Raw genomic sequence first — 20,627 nt, 5'->3', positions numbered from 1 at the left:
GCAGTACATTTGTACTTTATGTTTTTCTTTCTTCTCCTGTCTAAATTCTTTTAGGACTTTAATGAAGTTCCTCCTAGCTATTCCGAACATTATTGGTCTCTTTCTTTTCTGAGCCTTTTAAAAATTAACAGTGTAGACCATGTAATTTAGTACAAGTGCTAAGGTAGAAATCACTGGAGCATATAGATTTGCCTGAGATTAATGGAGTGATAATACAGTTTACATTTTTTTTAAAGTTTCATCAGAGATTAATGGAGTAGTAATACAGCCTAAAATTTCTTCCCAGAGTTAGGGAAGTAGATTTTTTTTTCTCTTAGACTGTTCCAAATTGAGGAGTCATTTGGAAAATGAAAAATTATAAAGATAAAGATGGTTTATTGTTTTGATTGATGACTGAGGCAAGGTTAAAAAACCTACACAACCATCTGATCTAAAAGTTAAACATTGCCACCTCGATAAAAGTCTTTTTTTTTTTAAAGAAAAGCCAGTTGTTAATAACAAATGATTTATTTTAATATCACAATCATATGCTTATTTAAAAATAGATAGCTTAAAAAGAAATCTCTTTTTCTATGCAGGCAGCTTGGAGGCATGAATTTTAACAACTGATTTATTTATCAAGGGACCTGGGTTCTTTCTGTCTTGTTACTACACTGTTCTTAGTTTTTGCCATTAGTAACACATAGTTCAAGATGGCTGTTCAGACTTTAGTCATCAAGGTTGCATTCTAGGTTAGAAGGAGGTGGAAATGTGGGAAGGACACACCCTCCTTTAAGGAAACCTCTGGGAAGTCTCCCACAACACTTCTGGCGATACTTAACTTCGAGGCCTTACTTAGCTTTAGGGAGGCTGGGAAATGTAGTTCTTTAAGTGGGCATGTTGGGATCCACGCATCCACAGCAGTGTAAAGTGTATGTTACTGCTGGGGAAGGAGCCATTCATGTTTGTGTAGACAATGCCTGCTACACAAAAGAATTTAATACACATTTCTGTTTATAGTCTGTTACTGCAGCTGGAAAATAAACCATCTTAATGCCACAAATGAACTTATTTCATTAGTTCAGTTCCCAGAAATTTCACAGGAATTCTCTTTTAGTTAAGGTTAATAAATATAAATCATTTAAGCAATGTCCTGATGTAGTCAGACATGAAAATAATTTATTTGAAAATACTGTGTATACTTTCTAAAAGATTTACACTTACCTAGGAGATGTACAAGATGATACTTTGGTTTTATTAAAGTAATTTGTTTCCTTTGAAAGATTGTTTGCATGGATTCTTCCATTAATACATACATTTTTGGTTAGATTTATTGTGGTATAATTTACATTCAACAAAATATACCTACTTTAAGTGTACAGTTTCAGAGTTTTGACAAATGTATACATCTGTGAAGCCACTGAAATCAAAGTAGAGACCATTTCTGTGATGTGAAAAGTTCATACATGTCCTTTTGCAGTCATGGCCTTTTTTGCCCCTCAGCCTTCCTTCCCTCCAATCAACTACTAATTTGCTGTTACCGTAGAATCATTTTGCTCTTTCTAGAACTTGTTTTTTCTTAGAGACAAAGTCTTGCCCTTTCGCCAGGCTGAAGTGCAGTGGTGCGATCTCGGCTCACTGCAGCCTCCGCCTCTGGGGTTCAGGTGATTCTCCTGCCTCAGTCTCCTGAGTAGCTGGGACTCCAGGTGTATGCCATCAAACCCGGGTAATTTTTGCATTGTTAGTAGAGATGAGGTTTCACGATGTTGGCCAGGATGGTCTCGATCTCTTGACCTGGTGATTTGCCCACCCCAGCCTCCCAAAGTGCTGGGATTACAGGTGTGAGCCACCACACCCAGTCCCTTTCTAGATTTTTAATAAATGGAATCATGCAGTAAGTAGTTCTTATTTTTGGTTTCATATTATTGCTTAAGTAGTTTTTTTTTTTTTTTTTTGGCTAAATAGTAGTCTCTTTTTCAGATATGCCACAATTTGCTTATCCATACATTTGTTGTTGGCTGTGAAAATTAATGTACTGCTTTTTGTGTGGGATATATGTTTTTATTTGTGTAAATAGGAGTTTCACTTTATAAAGAACTATCAAACTTGGAAAAAATGTTTGTACTGTTTAATATCCCACCAGTTATGTAGGAGTTCTGATTGTTCTGCATTCTTGCACATGTAATACAATGAATTTTTTAAAATTTCAGCCATCCTAGTGGTGTGTGGTACAGACTGTGTATCCTTTATCCAAAATGCTTGGAACCAGAAATGTTTTGGATTTGGGATTTATTTCAGATTTGGGCATATTTGCATTGTACCAGTGAGGATCCCTAGTCTGAAAATTCAAAATTTGGAATGGTCTAATGAGCATTTCTTTTGAGCGTCATGTTGGCATGCAAAAAGTTTTGATTTTGGAACATTTTGGATTTTCAAATTAGGGATGTGTAGTACATGTATGTAGTAACTGATTTCAGTTTGTAATTCTTTGATAATGAATGAAGTTTAACATTTTATGTGCATATTAAGTCATTAATATATCTTTTGGGAAATGTCTCTTTACATCTTTTGCCCAATTTAAAAATTAGGTTGTTTTCTTATTAAATTGTAAGAATTCTTCGAATATCCTAGATACAAGTTTATTGGCAGATAGATGTATTACAAATATAGTCTCCTAATTTGTGGTGTGCCTTTTCATATTCTCACCTGTGTTCTTTGAAGAACAAAAGTTTTATATTTTGATTAAGTCCAATATTACTTTTTAAAAAATAGTCTGTACTTTTCATGTCCTAAGACACCTTTGCCATCCCAAAGTAGGAAAGCTTTTCTCTTTTGATTTTTTCCAAAAGTTTTATGGCATTAGTTTATTAGGTTTAGGCTTGCAATCCAGTAACTCATTTTGAGTTAATTTATATGGTGTGAGGTAAGGTTTGAAGTTCTGGTTTTGTTTTGCATGTGTGTAGCAAATTATTTAAGCATCATTTGTTGAAGACTTTTCCTATTGAATGACCTTGGAATCTTTGTTAAAGATTAATTGAATGTATGTGTGTGTATTGTTTTTTTTTCTACTTTCTGTTCCTTTGATCTACATGTCTATTATGCTAGTACTACACTATGATGATTACTGAAATTTTATAATATGTCTTGAGATTAGTTAGGGTAAATTCTCTGACTTTGTTCTTTTAAAAAATTGTTTTGATTCTTCCGGGCGTTTTGCATTTAAATATAAGTTTTAGGATCAGCCTGTCAGTTAAAATTTTTTTTTCTGTAGGGATTGGTTTGTGATTGTATTGGATCGGTAGATCAAATTGGGGAAAATTGACATTTTTTTTTTTTTTTTTGAGACGGAGTTTCGCTCTTGTTCCGCAGGCTGGAGTGCAATGGCGCGATCTCGGCTCACCGCAACCTCCGCCTCCTGGGTTCAGGCAATTCTCCTGCCTCAGCCTCCTGAGTAGCTGGGATCACAGGCACGCACCACCATGCCCAGCTGATTTTTTTGTATTTTTAGTAGAGACGGGGTTTCACCATGTTGACCAAGATGGTCTTGATCTCTTGACCTCGTGATCCACCCGCCTCGGCCTCCCACAGTGCTGGGATTACAGGCGTGAGCCACCGCGCCCGGCCTGAAAATTGACATTTTAACAATTTTAAATCTTTCAGTTCACAAACATGGTCTAGCTCTTCATTTCTCTAGATATTTAATTTCTCTCAACATTGTTCTGTATTTCTTAGTATATGTATCTGGAACATATTTTTATCAGATATATTCCTAAGTAGGTTGTATTTTTCAATGCTGTTTTAATGGGTATTATTTTAGAGTATTGCCTTCAACCGCCTTTGGAGAGAGAGTCTCATTCTGTCACTTAGGCTGGAGTGCAGTGGTGCCATCTCAGCTGACTGCAACCTCCGCCTCTCCAGTTCAGGCAATTCCCCTGCCTCAGCCAGAAGAATCCCAGTAGCTGGGATCACAGGTGTGTGCCACCATCCTTGGTTAATTTCTTTATAGTTTTGGTAGAGACAGGTTTCACCATGTTGGCCAAGTTGGTCTCGAGGCCCTGACCTCAAGTGATCTGTCCACCTTGGCTTCCCAAAGTCCTGGGATTACAGATCTGAGCCACTGCACCTGGCCATTTGAGAGTATTTTTTGACAAGTTTACTGTAAATGCCATTAATTTTTGGATATTGATTTTGGATAAATTACAGTATATTGCAACTTTCCTAAGCTTTATTAGTTGTAGTAGCCTTTGTAAATCCTTGGATTTTTAAAAATATACATGAGTAATCTGCAAATATAGATGGATTTATACCTTTGTTTACAATTTGTATTTTACTATGTTTTCTTGCTTGCTTGCATTGATCAGGACCTACAGGGCAATATTGAATGGAAGTAGTAAGAGTGTACATCCTTGCTTTGTTCCTATTCTTAGGCAGAAAGTATTCACTCTTATCATTGTTGACATTTGCTTTGAATTTTCTGATATCCCTAAGGTGATATCAGATGCAGGTTGAGAAAGTTCTCTTTAATTCTTAGTTGTTAAAATACTATGAAAGTGGCTGGGCTCACACCTGTAATCCCAGCAATTTGGGAGGTTTGGGCTGATCACTTGAAGTCAGTTCGAGACCAGCCTGGCCAATGTGGTGACACCCCATCTCTACTAAAAGTACAAACAAATTAGCCTGGTGTGGTAGCACACACCTGTAATCCCAGCTACTCAGGAGACTGAAGTACGAGAATCTCTTGAACCCAGGAGGCAAAGGTTGCAGTGAGCGGGTATTGTGCCACTATACTCCAGCCTGGGTGACAGAGTGAGACTGTCTCGAAAAAACAAAAATCAAAAACCAAAACAACAACAACGAAAAAAAACCATAAAGGCGGGTGTTGAATTTTGTTAAATGCTTTTTTCTGCATCTATTGAGATGATCATAGATTTTTGTTCTTTTGGTGAATTGCATTGATGGGTTTCTAAATGTTCAATTAAGCTTGAATTCTATGACAAACTTTACGTTAGCTCATGGTATATTATTATGTGTTGTTAGATTTGATTTGAGAATATTTTGTTAATGGTTTTTTCATCTCTGTTTATGAAGGATATTGGCATGTACATTTCTTATCTCATTTGATGTTGGTATCATGGGTAATGTTGGTCTCATAAAATAGTTTGGGAAATAGTCCCTCCTTTGTTTTCTGAAAGTTTGTGCAGTACTAGTGATATTTTTTTCCCTACATGTTTAATAGAATTCACTAGGGAAGCTATATTGCCTTGGAGATTTCTTGTGGATAGGTTTGAAACCATGAATTCCATGTCTTTAATAGATACAGAGTCGTTCAGATTTTCTGTTTCTTTGTTAATTTGGTAATTCTTACAGGGAATTTTGTTCATTTAACCTAAATTTTATTAATTGCCACAAAAGTTGCCTGTAATACTTCCCCTATCTCTTTTAGTGTTTTTAGAATGTGTGGTAATGCCTTCCCTTTTGTTCCTGATATTGGTAGTGTGTCTGTTCTTTCCCTCTTGATTAGTCTAATGAGAATTTGTTAATTTTACTAATCTTTTTAAAGAACTGCCTTTTGTTTTGATTTTTTTTCTGTATTGCCAAATTTGTTTTATATCTTATCTATTAATATTTCTTCTCTTTTCTACATCGTTTCCTTCTATTAACTTTTGGTTTAATTTATTCTTTTATAGCTTCTGAGGGTAGAGGCTTAGACCACTGATTCTATGCCATTCTGTTATTTTTTGAGACAGAGTGTCACTCTGTCATCCAGGCCTGTGTGCAGTGGAGCAACCTCAATGTCCCATGCTCAAGTGATCCTCTCACGTCAGCCACCTGAGTAGCTGGAACGACAGGCATGTGTCACCACACCTGGCTGATTTTTTTAGATTTTTTTTTTAGTAGAGACAGGGTTTTGTCATGTTGCTCATGGTGGATTTTATGCCTCTCTAATGTGAATATTTAGAGCTACAGATTTCTCCTTGAACATAATTTTATGGACTAGCATATGGTTTTTCTTGGTGAATGTTCATGTGCATTTGAAAAAAAAGTATTTTGCTGCTATTGGTAAAATGTTTTATAAATGTCAATTTGGTTATGTTGGCTGGTAGTGTTCATGTTTTCTATATCCTTATTAATTTTACGTTCTACTTGTTCTGTTGCTGAGAGGAGGCCTATTGAAATCTCCAGTTATAATTTTGGATTTCTGTTTTTCCTTTTCAGATTTTTTCCTTTTTTTAATTTTGAAGCTCTATTATTAGGTGCCTAGACATTTGAGATTTTTTATGTTTTCTTGAAGAATTCACATTTTTATCATTACAATTTTTTTTCATTATTCCTAGTAATAGTACTTCTCTTGGTATTAACTTTGATATTAATGTTGCCACTTCAGCTCTCGTAATTTGCACAGTATCTTTTTTCTATCATTTTATTTTTAACCCAAATATGTCTAGATGTAAGGTGCATTTTTTGTAGGTAACATATAGTTGGGCCTTACTTTAAAAAAAAAAAAGATCCATGATGAGAATCTCTGCCTTCTAATTATAATACTTAGAGAATTTTTGTTTGTTTTTTATTTTTTTGTTTTCTTGAGACAGTCTCTCTCTGTTGCAAGTCTGGAGTACAGTGGTGCAGTCTTGGCTCACTGCAACCTCCGCCTCCTGGGTTCAAGCGATCTCCTGCGTCAGCCTCCTGAGCAGCTGGGACTACAGGCACATGCCGCCAGGCCTGGCTAATTTTTTGTATTTTTAGTAGACACCCGGTTTCACCATGTTGGCCAGGATGGTCTTGATCTCTTGACCTTGTGATCCGCCCACCTTGGCCTCCCAAAGTGCTGGGATTACAGGCATGAGCCACTGCACCTGGCCCAATAATTTATTTAATATAATTATTTTGATGTACTTGGGTTTAAGTACACTATCTTGTTTTTGTTTTGTTTTTTCCTCCCTGTTGATCTCTTCTGTTCTTAGTTCCTTTCATCCTCTGCCTTTTTTTTTTTTTAAAAACTACTTTGGATTATTTTGAGTATTTTTTGTGGCTACATTTATCATTTTATTCAATAATTGGCTTATTACATACACATCTTTGTTTTACTTTTTAGGGATTGATCAAGGGTTTATAATGTGCATCTTTAACTTGCCACAGCTCAAATAATATTAAATTTCTTTATTTATAATGTAAAAACCTCCCATTTTCTCCTTCTGGCCTTGTGCTATTGTTGTTTTATTTTTTTTTTCTTTCTATATCTGACCTGTAGTCCACAAAGCATTTTTATTTTTTGCTATAAACAGTTAATAAGCCTTTAAAGAAATGGAAAGATGAGAAAACAAATATTTTATATTTATTTATGTATTACCTATTCCTGGTACTAGTTCTTCTTTTGTGTAGATTAGGTTTCCATCTTGTGTCATTTTCCTTGCACCTGAAGAATTAAAAAAAAATTATTCTGGTTACATTTAAGTGCAGGGCTGTCGGCTTCTGTTCATCTAAAAATTACTGTATTTTACCCTAATTTTTTAAGGGTATTTGTCTTTGATCTAAAATTCTAGACTTGGGTATTATTTTGTTATTTTAGCATATTTTTCCATTGTTTTTGGCCTGCATATTTCAGATGAGAAGTCTGTAGTTAATATCTTGTTTTTTTCTTGTGTAATGTATCTTTTTTTCCTGCCTACTTTTAAGATTTTCCTTTTTAGCACTGGCTTTTACAAATTTTATTTTGAGGTATTTTGGTGAGAGGTTTTTTTTTTTTTTTGAAATGGAGTCTTGCTCTGCCACCCACGCTGTAGTGCAGTGGTGCAATCTCAGCTCACTGCAACCTCTGCCCCCTGGATTCAAGTGATTCTGCCTTAGCCTCCCGAGTAGCTGGGACTACAGGCACATGCCACCACTGAACTCTTTAGATTGTAGGTTTATTGATTTCATGAAATTTGGACACAGTGTGGTCCTTATTCAGAAATTATTTTTGTCCACCTTCTCTCCCACATTCTGAGACACTAATGGCATGTATGTTATATTGCTTGATATTATGCTGACTGCAGAAGTCACTTTGGCTTATTATCTTTTGTTTTGCAAATTACTTGTTTTTCACCTCGGATAGTTAATATTGTATGTTTTAAAGCCCTGACCACCGCCTGCCCCCCCTCCCACGCTTTTTTCTGGGCAGTGCTTAATCTGCTGTTAAACCCACAGTGAATTTTTCATTTTATATTTTGCATATTTGAACTCTAGAAATTTTACTTAGTTAAAAAAATCCACCATTTCTGTCCTTACGTTTGTGTTTTTCTTTAAATTCTTGACCATATTTGTAATAGCTGTTTTAATTGGCTTGTCAATTTCATCATTACTTTCATTCCTGGGTCTGTTTCTGTTTGGTGACTTTTCTTCTAGTCATGAGTCCGATTTTTCTACTTCTTGAATGTCTGGTATTTTTTATTGGTTGCTGGACATTGTGAATGTTGTTGAAAAGTCTGGATTTTATTTCCTTCCTTTAAAGAGTTGAATTTTGTATTGGCTGGTAGTTAAGTTACTGGCAGTTCATAAGATCAGCCTATTATTATTAGTATTACTTTTTTTCTGAGGCTTGATTATTAGCATGGGTTAGAGTAGGCTTTATGCTAGGACTGGTTTCCTCCTTAAGAGGTATGATCATTTTATGGTCTCTATTCAGTGCCCGAGGTGTTTAACAATGTTTTTCTCTCTGGCTGTTCAGAACTTGACTGCTTCCCAGTTTTAGGTGAACTCTTGGAATGATAGCTCCAAGTAGTTCTCTGTGTGACCTTTTTGAATTTTACTTTTTAAATGTGCAGCTTAGTACTTAGGAACAGTTTCAGAAGAACCCCTATCAGATCTTTGGAGCTTTTTTCTGCATAATCATCTTTCTGTTGATACGCCTCCACAAATTCCAGCTGCCTCGACTTTTGTCGGGCGCACCTCATTTGTATACCTTCTCACAGGGATTCTAGTTCTGTGTTGCCCGTTGTCTAGTGTCTGAAACAGTAATTTTGTATATTCTGTCCAGTTTTCTGGTTGTTTGTAGTGGGAGGACAATTTGGTGCTTCTTATTTATATTTTAAATGTCACATTCATCTGTGTATGTTATCCTAGCTCAGGAATCAGCAGACTTTTTTCTTATGGGACCAGAGTAATTATTTTAGGCTCTGGGCCATGTAGTCCCACTTGCAACTCTGGTTGTAGCATAAAGGCAGCCAGAGACGATATGCAGATAAATGGGATAGTTGAATACTGATAAAACTTTATTTACAAAAAACAGGTGGTTAGCCCTCAGGCCACAGTTTGCTAGCTGAGTTACTTGACTGAAATACAAATGATACTGGAATTATGAAAGCTTATTGTTGGATGGAATCCTTGAGACTCTTATTTCAGATGTGAAAGGAACCCTAAAAATCACATTGTTCAGTTAGCCCTTTGGTATTTGAAACTACTCTATAGTGTCCTCATCTAGTATTGACCAGCTTCTCCTTGACCTCCCAATATCTGTGATTGTCTCAGTCAGGGATTTATTTCTTGAGGGAGCACTCACTGTTGTTGCTTTAATCGTCAGTTTTTCCATTTGGTTCTGTTGCTACCACTTGAGACTATGCTGAGCAAATGTAATTAATCTTCTACGTAACTGTCTTCCATATAGTAGAAGACTAAAGAATCATTTTAACTACATATTAAGTTCAACTGTTATTTTTATCATATAGCTTTATTCTATTCTTGTGTGTTAATTTGCTTGAAGGGACTGAATGTGAGACTACATAGCCTCTAGCCATATGATATGTTTAGATTTAATCACCAGCCTAGTCTTTCATCTGTTCATTTGTTGCATTTTACCTAGATTTTGCTTACAGTATGGAGCCAGGAGCCGAAAGCAGTACTGAATAGTGACTGATAATTTATATCTGTTGAATAGGATCAAAATTTTCTTTTTTTTTAATTGTTTTTTTGAGACAGAGTCTCGCACTGTCGCCCAGGCTGTAATGCAGTGGTGCAGTCTCCGCCTCCTGGGTTCAAGCAGTTCTCCTGCCTCAGCCCCTGAGTAGCTGGGACTACGGGTGTGCTCTACCACGCCCAGCTGTTTTTTTTTTTTTTTTTTGTAGTTTCGGTAGAGACGGGGTTTCATCATGTTGGCCAGGATGGTCTCGATCTCCTGACCTCGTGAGGATGAAGATTTTTTACCTTTATTAATGTAGCTTAAGATGGCAGTTACTTTTTGAATAGTTACTTCACATTGTTTAATTATGGTAAACTTACTGTCAAATAAAACCTCTGAGCCTTTGCACTCATACTTGTGCTATAAATCAACTTTTTTTTTTTTTACTCTTATACTTTTTAGTTAATATTGGTAAACTGAGCAGTGAAAAGAAAATTACATTTGAGGAAAACAGTTATGAATCAGCATATATACGTGTGTGTGTGTGTGTGTATGTATATGTTAGAAAGCATCTTTTTTATATGAGCTCGTTGTATGGAGGAATACCACATTGTATTTCTTGCAACATGGAAATAACTAGTCAGATGGGAGGCCCAGTGTTTTGTCAATAGCCCCTCTGCACAGGGAATCCCTGGCCAGCAGCATAGCTGTGGCTAAGAAGAATTCGAGCAGAGCCAGATGGGATGGAGATGTCTCTGTCCAGCTGGGTTTTAATAGTCTGAAATGGAGAAAAGAAAGAGTCAACAACACCACATTATTTTAACAGCCTTTTGGCTTTTGCAGCACAATTTATGGGATATTAAATTGTTCTTCACTTTAGGAATTTGTCTAGAATAAGCCTGTAAAGTGGTATGAGTGAGCGAGTTGTCAATATTAGTAGTAGCTTTACATTCTATTACCCCATTTTGAAATTTCCTTTTTTAAAAAGCAGAGTTGTACTCTTACACAATTCAATTAAAGAATCAGTTGTGGCCGGGTGCCGTGACTCATGCCTGTAATCCAGAACTTTGGGAGGCTGAGGCGGGTGGATCACGAGGGCAGGAGTTCAAGATCAGCCTGACCAAGATGGTGAAACCCTGTCTCTACTAAAAATACAAAAAAATTAGCCAGATGTGGTGGTGGGCGACTGTAATCCCACCTACTTGGGAGGCTGAGGCAGAGAATTGCTTGAACTTGGGAGGCGAATGTTGCAGTGAGCCAAGATCATGCCACTGCATTCCAACCTGGGCAACAGAGCAATACTCTGTCTCAAAAAAAAAAAAAAAATCAGTTCTATAAGATTTTTAAGAACAGCATTCTGCTCCTGCTCCTATTTTACCTTCTTTAGAGGCAAACATTCACCCTCTTTTGTTGATTATCTTCATTCTTACTTAAATGTTTCTAAGTGCTAAGCTCATAGTTACTTTTAGATTTTTCAATTCTAGATCTTCCACAATTGAGGAGGAGGATTTAACTCATTCTTTCTGCCTCCTACAAAGCAAATGCCCCTTTTCTATACCTCCATTTTACAAAAAAAAAAAAAAAAATTGTATAGTAATTTTGGTTAGCTCAATATTCAGTGTGTTAACATTCTCATTCGATTATGTTAACATATGGCTGAGTAACTAATAAACTGATTACTTTTCCTTTTCTGTGTAAACTTGAAGATAGTAATTATCTTTCACAAATTTTTTTCCTGCTAATTCCTTTCCTCCCTCCCTCCCTTCCCTTCTTCCTCCCATACCCTGCCACCACCTCTTAATTCCTTAGCTCAGATGATCCTTCTGCTTGAGCCTTCTGAATAGCTGGGACTACATATGTGTGGCACAACGCTTCAGCTTGTCTGTCAGTCTGTAAGTAGAGACAAGGTCTTGCTGTGTTGCCCGGGCTGGTCTCAAACTCCTAGGTCAAGTCATCCTTCTGCCTTGGCCTCATGAAGTACTGGTATTACATTAGCCACCCAGCCTGCTTACTTTTCTGTAATTTAACTCATCCCAAAGTTTTTGCCTGTTTTCTGAAACTCCTTTAAGACTCTCAGATGTATCAGGTGTTTTATTAGTTTCACCTTCCTGAAGAAGTCTTTACTGACCTGTCATAATCTGGATTGGTTGCCCTTTGCACTGGTGTATAGTTGGCAACCTGGAGTCATCGTTCACTGTGATTTTAGGGATTTATTTTATTTCCACTTGTGTAAGGTCTGTTTCCTGAATCTTGTGACTTCTTTCTTGGCTTATTCCCTCCTTTTGGTAAGTACACATCCAGCAGCTTCCTGAGAAAAGGTGCTGTTTTTTTTTTGGATGTCGGAAAATGCATTTCTTCTACTCATATATTTGATAGTTTAGGCTGGCATAGCCATTTAATATTTAGTTTGGAAATAATTCTTTAACATTTTGGAGTTATTGCACCTTCGCCTTCTTGCTTGTGGTATTGCTGTTGAGCTGTTAGATATCTTGATTTTGGATATGTGACCTCTTTGTCCTGTATGGAAACTTGGAGGATCTTCTCTTGGTCTGCAGTGTGCTGAAAGTTTGCAGTCATATGCCTTCTGGGGTCTCTCTTAATCCATTGTTTTGAGCACTCAGACAGCTCTTTAAATGTAGAAATCCACATTCTGTTTTTCTGGGAAATTGTTATGAATTGTTTTATTGGTCATTTCCTCTTTATTTTCTGTATTTTCTCTTTCTGAAAGCTCTTGTATTTGGGTTTCAGCTTCCCCGGCTGCTCCTCTAGTTTAATCTCCCTATTTTTCATTTTTGTTTATTTGTTTCATTTTCTGGGAGATTTCTTAAACTTTATCTTCTAAACATTTTACTGAGTTTTTTCATCTCTGATGTCATTATTTAAATATTTCCAAGAGCTTTTTAAAAATTATCTCCTGAAATAGCATCCTGTTGTTTTTAAATGGTTGTGGCATTTTATTTTCTTGAGAATGTTAGTTATTGGTGTTTTTAAAGTTTTCTTTGCCCAATATTGTTTTTCTTTCTAGTTGTTTTTCCATTTGTTTTTGTTTCTGTAATTCCTCAGTTGTTTCCCTCAATTATTTTGCCATTCTCGGTTGTATGTTCATGTTTAGGAATGGTGGACTAAGAATCTGCTTGGAATTTCTGAGCATGTGAGTGACATTTGCTTAACTGTGTGCTTCACTGATCTGGGGGGGGCTGTTTAGCTGGGGAACCTCTGATCTCAGTATCTTGAGGTCTTTTCTGTGGAGCCAAGATTTCCCAGAGAAGACTTTTCCAAATTCTTTTCTGAGGGATGAAGGACTGGCTGCAGTTTTCTGGGTGCTTAGAGGGCAGGGTAGGCAGAGGGTGGTCCTTGGCCTTCATTCTATGTATTTCACCTAATGCCCTGTTTTCCCTCTGGTTCCCTGCCTTCAGTTTGCCTGTGTTCCCTAGCAGGTATCCTCTGTTTACTCTTTCCAGAGCATACATTTCCATTTATTTGCTGGGGTGAAGAAGGGGCAGTAGTTCAGCTCTGTGCAGTAGGGAGGGTTGGGTATTTAAGTGCCTTTTTATTTTAATTTTATTTTGAGACAGGGTCTCTCTCTGTTTCCAGGCTGGAGTATAGTGGTGTGATAACAGCTCACTGCAGCCTCAGCCTTTCAGGCTCAAGAGTAGCTGGGACTTTAGCCTCCCTGGTAGCTGGGACTACAGGCAAGCAGCGCCATGCCTGGCTAATTTTTTCTAGAGTCGAGGTCTCACTAAGTTGCCTAGGCTGATCTGGAACTTCTGGTCTCAAGTGATCCTCCTGCCTTTGTCCTCCCAAAGTGGTGGAATTACAGGCGTGAGCCACTGGACCCAGCTGAATGCCTTTTAAAAAGCAGGCTTTCAACTAGTTTTCCTCATTTAATCTCCTCACTGCCTTTCAACCCTACTTCTAAAAGGACCTGTATTTAATTCCTGAGGCTGAGGGGATTCTGTGCCAATTGGGTTGTCTCTCTGCTTTCTTCATGTCTAGGATTCAGTTTTCTCAGGTATTGTAAATCTCCTTATCTGAGCCTCTGCTTCTCAGCCTTCAAAATTTTGATGTTATAACCTCTCCTGTTCTACCTGCCATTGCAATTATATAATTTAAGTGAAATGAAACAAAGAAACAAATGTTTTTCTTGATGTCTTAGAGGAGTTTAGGAGAGAGCAAAAGCAGATGTATATGTTTATTTTGCTGTCTTACCTTGAGTTGATTAGTGATGTTTTAACAGAAGTTTTCTATTATATGTGACTTTTTTCCTTCCTCTGACTTGAGAGGTGACTTAATTAACATGTTTACTGTATTCCCCTGCTCTGCTGGTGTAGTAACCCTATATAGGAGGAAGTGAGGTGAGGCCGAATTGGAATTTCCTAGTGCATGCTTTTCAGCCTCGAATGATCACAGCTGCCTTTTCTACATACCATTCTAGAATCCTGCCCAGGGTTGATAGGTTAAACTAATTGGTTTATAGTTTGAGAAATCTTTCAATAGTTTGCTCAAATGTTGACTGTCTTCTGGCAGCTTTTCTGTTCTTGATGGCTAATAAGGGTTCTGTCTCATTTACAAGTTGCCTTTATGAGTGGGATGTAATTAACCTGGGCCAGGAGACTTGAACTCATTTATAGTATCTAGGTCAACCATATCACTTTACAGGTCCTGAATCTGAGACACCTTGAGGTAGAGTAGATTTCCTAACATCACATAGGTAAACGGTTGAAAAACCAGGACTTAGAACCTAGATCTCCTAATTTCCAGCCAGTGTTCTTTCCATGATACTACACCATGGGTTCATTCTAATTAACATCTCTTGATTTTACTCTGTTCCATGACCAATGAATGTAGTTTTAACTCTGAGGAGCCATATTACAAGTATATGCTATTGGTCACAAGGGATCTAGTTGTGATGGATCACTGCAAATAAATGATCTAATTTCTTACATATTGTATGTGCAGAATAGGACACTAGAAATCAATATAAATTTTCACATTCATGTCAGTTAGGAAGTGCATTGATCCCCATTTTGTTGTAATCTATTTAATTAGAAGTGTTCTGAACTGACTGTAGTGGCTTTTTGGTTAGGCCAGGGGAGTATCTGCCACTTAACCTATTTATGCCTTGTGTGTTCCATTATTGGAATGCTAAACTTGTGGGAGTTATTTATATTTTGCTGCTCAAGGTCATCACCAAGGTCTGATTTTTCACAAAAAAATTGACAACCTTTGGCATAAATGGGTTAAGTTTAATTTTCTGAGAATCTTGACTAGCTCTATACCATATGCCAGCCATTGCTGAGCAGATTTCCTTACAGCCTCTTGCTATCAGAATAGTGATTTTATTGTTTTGTCGTATGTGTATTATCTAGTTTATGTAGATACCATCTTGTAGTGATAACGTGTAAAGGAAGGCATATAATTATCTGAGTGTAATAAAAGTCTCTACATGGGATGATCTGTGGGGACTGTTATACTAGTTTTCTTAATACCTCAGGAAAACGAAAGAAAGATTCATGAACTTTCTTAAATTAGAAAGTATGGCCATGAGCTCTAGTCATTGCTAAATTGAGTTGATGACAGTTTCTTTGTACTATTTTATAATCCTCTAGGGCTAATTTTTACCAATTGCCTATGAAGCAGCATGGCAGAATGAAAAGAATTTATACTTTAAATTCAGTTACAGCTTAAATCTAGTTATATTTGGGATCTGCCATTTGCTATCTGTGTGACTTGGGAGAATTAATTCAACCTTTCTGAGTCCTGATTTCTTTAGCTGTCTGTTGTGAAGATTATAAATAATATATGAAGTCACTAGCATGGTGCTTGGTATTAGAACTAATACATGAAAACTCTAGTATGGAGCCTGGTATTAAGTAGATGCTTGGTAAATGATGTTGGTGATTATTATACAAAATGTGCATATGGATTTCCTTCTTTGTGTATTTTAATTTCATCTTTTTGGTTCTATATTTTAGAAACCATGTAGTTTAAAACTTAGATGTAATTAAGGTTGTCTTTTTGACGTGAGAAATAGTTGTGTTTTGGGGATAATATTGAATCTAGAATTACTTTAAAGGTTTGCTTCAAAATTTTGAAATCATTAGGTAAAGAATTTTGTGTCTTGGAGATAAACATTAGTTAGAAATTGAGACAGTATGGCTGGGCGAGTTAGCTCACGCCTGTAATCCCAGCACTGTGGGAAGCCAAGGCAAATGGTTCACCTGAGGTCAGGAGTTTGAGCCAGCTTGGCCAACATGGTGAAACCACATCTCTACTAAAAATATAAAAATTAGCCAGGCGTGATGGTGGGCACCTGTAATCCCAGCTACTTGGGAGGCTGAAGCAGGAGAATGATTTGAACCGGGAGGCGGAGGTAGTGGGCCAAGATTGCACCACTACGCTCCAGCCTGGGCAACAGAGCGAGACCCCATCTCAAAAAAAAAAAAAAAAAAAAAAAAAGAGGACAGTAGAACTTGAAGTGCACTTGATTTTTAAATTATAAACATAATCATTATGAAGACATTTTACTCTTTTTATTTTTAGAAACAGAGTCTTGCTCTGTTGCTCAGACTGGAGTGCAGTGGTGCATTCTGGCTCACTGCAGCCTCCACCTCCTGGGTTCAAGCAGTTCTCCTGCCTCAGCCTCTCGCCACCACAGCTGGCTAATTTTTGTATTTTTAGTAGAGATGGGGTTTCACCATATTGGTCAGGCTTGTCTCGAACTTCTGACCTTGTGATCTGCCTGCCTCGGCCTCCCAAAGTGCTGGGATTACAGGCATGAGCCACCCGGCCAAGACATTTTACTCTTAATTGAATAAACATCCATGATGGGATTTTTGTCTAGAACAAACTATGTCAACATCATTGTCTTTTCTCTTAAGAAACATTAATTCAGAATTTAAAGCTAAATCTTGAACATCCATTTTATACTTAGTTATCTCTGTTAGGCTTGATTAGTGTTTCATTCTTACATTTTCTGATGAAGACCAGTGTAATGATATTTAATTTTAGCTTTAAAGTAAGGGAACTAAACTGTTTTTTTTTTGAGACGGAGTTTCGCTCTTGTTGCCCAGGCTGGAGTGCAATGGCGCGATCTCGGCTCACCGCAACCTCCGCCTCCTGGGTTCAGGCAATTCTTCTGCCTCAGCCTCCTGAGTAGCTGGGATTACAGGCACGCACCACCATGCCCAGCTAATTTTTTGTAGTTTTTAGTAGAGACGGGGTTTCACCATGTTGACCAGGATGGTCTCGATCTCTTGACCTCGTGATCCACCCGCCTCAGCCTCCCGAAGTGTTGGGATTACAGGCGTGAGCCACCGCGCCCGGCCCTAAACGGTTTTAAAATGGGCGTTTTTAGCTGGTGAGAGCATAGATGTACTGATAGGAAGTTAGTGGAAGTCCTAGGATTAGGAAACCATTCTCCTGAATCAAAGCCAAATATTTTGTCTGCTCTACTGCCGGATATTACAGGTGAAAGTGTTGTAGTGAGTAAATTACTGTGCATAAATTTTTGTGGAGACTGACTCATCGGATGTTTAAGGTTCTGATATCTCTTAATTTTCTAGCCCTTTAAATAAGTTTAATGTCATTATTAGTGATTCATATTTATTGGTGGGTTTTTATTCTCCCCTTTCTCTTCCCTCCTCCACAAGGTCCTTAGGCACTGAACACTCTCTTTAGCTTAGGTGATAAAAGAAGTTTGTCTTCTGCTTACCTTTTTGGATTTTAGCTACCTCTTTTTATTTTTGTTTCCTTCTTTGATGTTTATTTCAAGATTGATGTTAGGGTTTCTGATTAAAACATACACATTGCTTTTGTTCGAATAAACAAAGGAACTTGGTCGGGTGCTGTGGCTCATGCCTGTAATCCCAGCACTTTGGGAGGCCAGTGCGGGTGGCTCACTTGAGGTCAGGGGTTCGAGACCAGCCTGACCAATACGAAAACCCTGTCTCTACTAAAAATATAAAAATTAGCTGGGTGCCTGCCTATAGTCCCAGCTACTTGGGAGGCTCTGGCATGAGAATCTCTTGAACCCGGGAGGCGGAGGTTGCAGTGAGCGAAGGTTATGCAGCTACACTCCAGCCTGGGCAACAGGGTGGGACTCTGTCTCAAAAAAAAAGGAACTTGTAAGATAGAAAAGTGGACAAAGGATACGAACAGACAAAGTGAAAGAAAGTACTAATATAATATAATGAAAATATCATTTATGGTTTTTGCCATGTCACAGACACTGTCTTAGTGCTTCATATGTATACTAACTCATTTAACTAGTGGGATTCAAACCCAGGAAGGGTGGCCCCAGAGGAGCCACCTCTGATCAAAGATGTGATACTGCATACTGATTTCCTTCTAGCAGAGCAAGGACTATCTATTAATACAAGTACTTACCCTTTTATTGAATTGGTAGATATTTTAAAAGGTATGCAATTTGGGAGTTGGCTGTTTTTATTGGGGAGACTGTTAATTGAACAGTAATATTGTAGCACTCAGTCTTGATATATTCATATTCTTTGGTCATTCAGTATCAAGCAATCTCTTTAAAGGAAATAATCAGGAAAATAACAGTGTTCAAGGATGTTAACCAATTATAGTAATTACAATAGTGGAAATAAAATGAAGATTTGTCCAGTTGTTATGGGACGGCTAAATTACATTTTTTCTAATGAATAGAATATGCAAACATTAAAAGTGGCTTTTGAAGAATAATTAGTAATATATAAAAATATGATAAGTGGAAAAAATAAGATAAATCATGCAGTATGTATGGTTCCAACTTTAAAAAGTATATGTACAGAAAAAGAGGAAGGACATATACAGTAAGATGCTAATAATTATTATAATGTGATTATGGTGTATTATTTTTGAACTTGTTACACTGGCCATGTAGTGCTTTTGTAATTAGAAGAAACAAGTAACATAGAGGGAAACCTTACATGATGCCACTACCAGCTTTTTACTAAACATATTCATTAAAAATTTAGGTGTGTATATCTCAGTGTAAAAGATAAGTTACTGGATTTTAGGTATTTTTAGTTTGTATTTTCTTTGTAATTTTTTTTTGAAGTAAACCTTTTTTTTTTTTTTTTTTTTTGGGAGACAGAGCCTCTTGCTCTGTTGCTTTAGTTGGAGTGCAGTGCTGTGATCTTGGCCTGCTGCAACCTCCGTCTCCCTCGTTCAAGTGGTTCTCCTGCCTCAGCCTCCTGAGTAGCTGGGACTACAGGCACTTGCCGCCACGGCTGGCTAATTTTTGTAGTTTTAGTAGAGACGGAGTGTCATTGTGTTGGTCAGGCTGGTCTTGAACTCCAGATCTCGTGATGTGCACGCTTCTGCCTTTCAAAGTCCTGGGATTGCAGGCATGAGCCACTGCACCCAGCCTGAAGCTAAACCTTTTTAATTTGTATTAAATGAAAGGTGATTTTCTTTTTCTTAAATGTGTTCATTATAGTGATTGTTTTAGCACTTTTAATATGCTTCAGTTAGTAGAAGATATGGCTGTTTTCTATTGAGTGGTACTTGTTTTCTTTGAAAACAACTAGTTGACAAAAATAATTGACCTTGTGGGGAGGAGATGAATGAGTAGGGATCCAATGCAAGGGCCACCTGGGCTGTTTGGTACAGAATTAAATTATGAATCTGTTTCACTATTTTCAATATATACCTGTAGTTTATGACTACTTAAGTAAGAAATTCAGCTTTTGCTTGTGTTGAAACCTCTTTGAAGTTTAGCTCTCTAAACTTAAGATTTAAGAAATCTTGAAATATACACATATGTAATGGAACAAAGATACAGTATCTGTTCTCTTCTGGTTGAAAGTTCTCTTGTTTTACAGTGTGTGTATAAAATGAAAGACCACACTACATTAGGGAATTGTTGTTAGAAGCAAAGCTTTTCTGTGTGTTACGTGTTAAAAAACGTGAATAAATTGCTGATAACTTTGCGTCAGTTTTGTTAATTGCTTCTACCTAAATAGACTTGGCATTCATGATGAAGCACTCATACTTCATGCTAACTGCTTCCCTGATTAAAAAAGGATTTAAACTAGCTTGTGGATGGAAAGAAATTGAAGAAATTATTTGAAAGAAATTATTTTAATTATACAAACATTTTAAAAATCTTACTTGATTTCTAAATATAATTTATGAGTTGAATATTGAATGATAACATAGAAAATAGTTTTCTGTATAGGGACTTTATGATAAATGTTTAAACAATTCAACAGGAAATAATGATTATCAGCTTGTTTTATTTTAGTATTTAATGTATGGAGCTATTTAGAAATCCTGATAGAAAATAACTTTTCTCCCATCTTAAAATTCGAGAAGGTTTTACATATATTCTTCATTGGGAGGAATCTCATGATATGAAGTTTAGAGTAAATATTTATTTTAGCACAGTTGATTTTCTGTACGGAAGACTGTTTTTAGTGGTCTGTAAATAAAAAGAGAAAACGATTACAATTTTTTGTCTTTTTCCAGGCTGAACTCACGGGAATCAAATGGCGTAGGTACAATTTTGGAGGGCATGGGGACTGTGGACCCATAATTTCAGCCCCAGCCCAAGATGATCCAATTCTATTAAGTTTCATCCGGTGTCTGCAAGCTAACCTGCTTTGTGTATGGCGTCGTGATGTCAAACCAGATTGCAAAGAGTTATGGATATTCTGGTGGGGAGACGAACCCAACCTAGTGGGTGTAATACATCATGAACTGCAGGGTAAGGTTTCTGTTTTTTTTCTTAAAAATTATTTGCATCATATTTTTTTGAACATTGGTAAAT

General features: G+C 37.0%; 1 protein-coding gene across 3 annotated transcripts in view; it reads left to right on the top strand.

The window, feature by feature from the left end:
- Positions 1 to 20,627, top strand: part of MED13L (mediator complex subunit 13L) — a 309,612-nt gene that overhangs the window by 19,629 nt on the left and 269,356 nt on the right. For 2 of the 3 annotated variants that reach the window (XM_032285834.1, XM_032285836.1), the window contains exon 2: positions 20,327 to 20,564. The exons of the other annotated variant lie outside the window; for it this stretch is intronic. In XM_032285834.1, the coding sequence (XP_032141725.1) occupies positions 20,327 to 20,564 (238 nt within the window). The remainder of the gene's footprint in view (positions 1 to 20,326; positions 20,565 to 20,627) is intronic. 3 annotated transcript variants of the gene reach the window in all.

This window comes from Sapajus apella, unplaced genomic scaffold (assembly GCF_009761245.1).
Source record: "Sapajus apella isolate SASKATOON/1434 unplaced genomic scaffold, GSC_monkey_1.0 scaffold2, whole genome shotgun sequence".
Taxonomy (NCBI): Eukaryota; Metazoa; Chordata; class Mammalia; order Primates; family Cebidae; genus Sapajus; species Sapajus apella.
The sequence above is the reverse complement of the archived record's forward strand: the minus strand, read 5'-3'. Positions and strand labels throughout refer to the sequence as shown.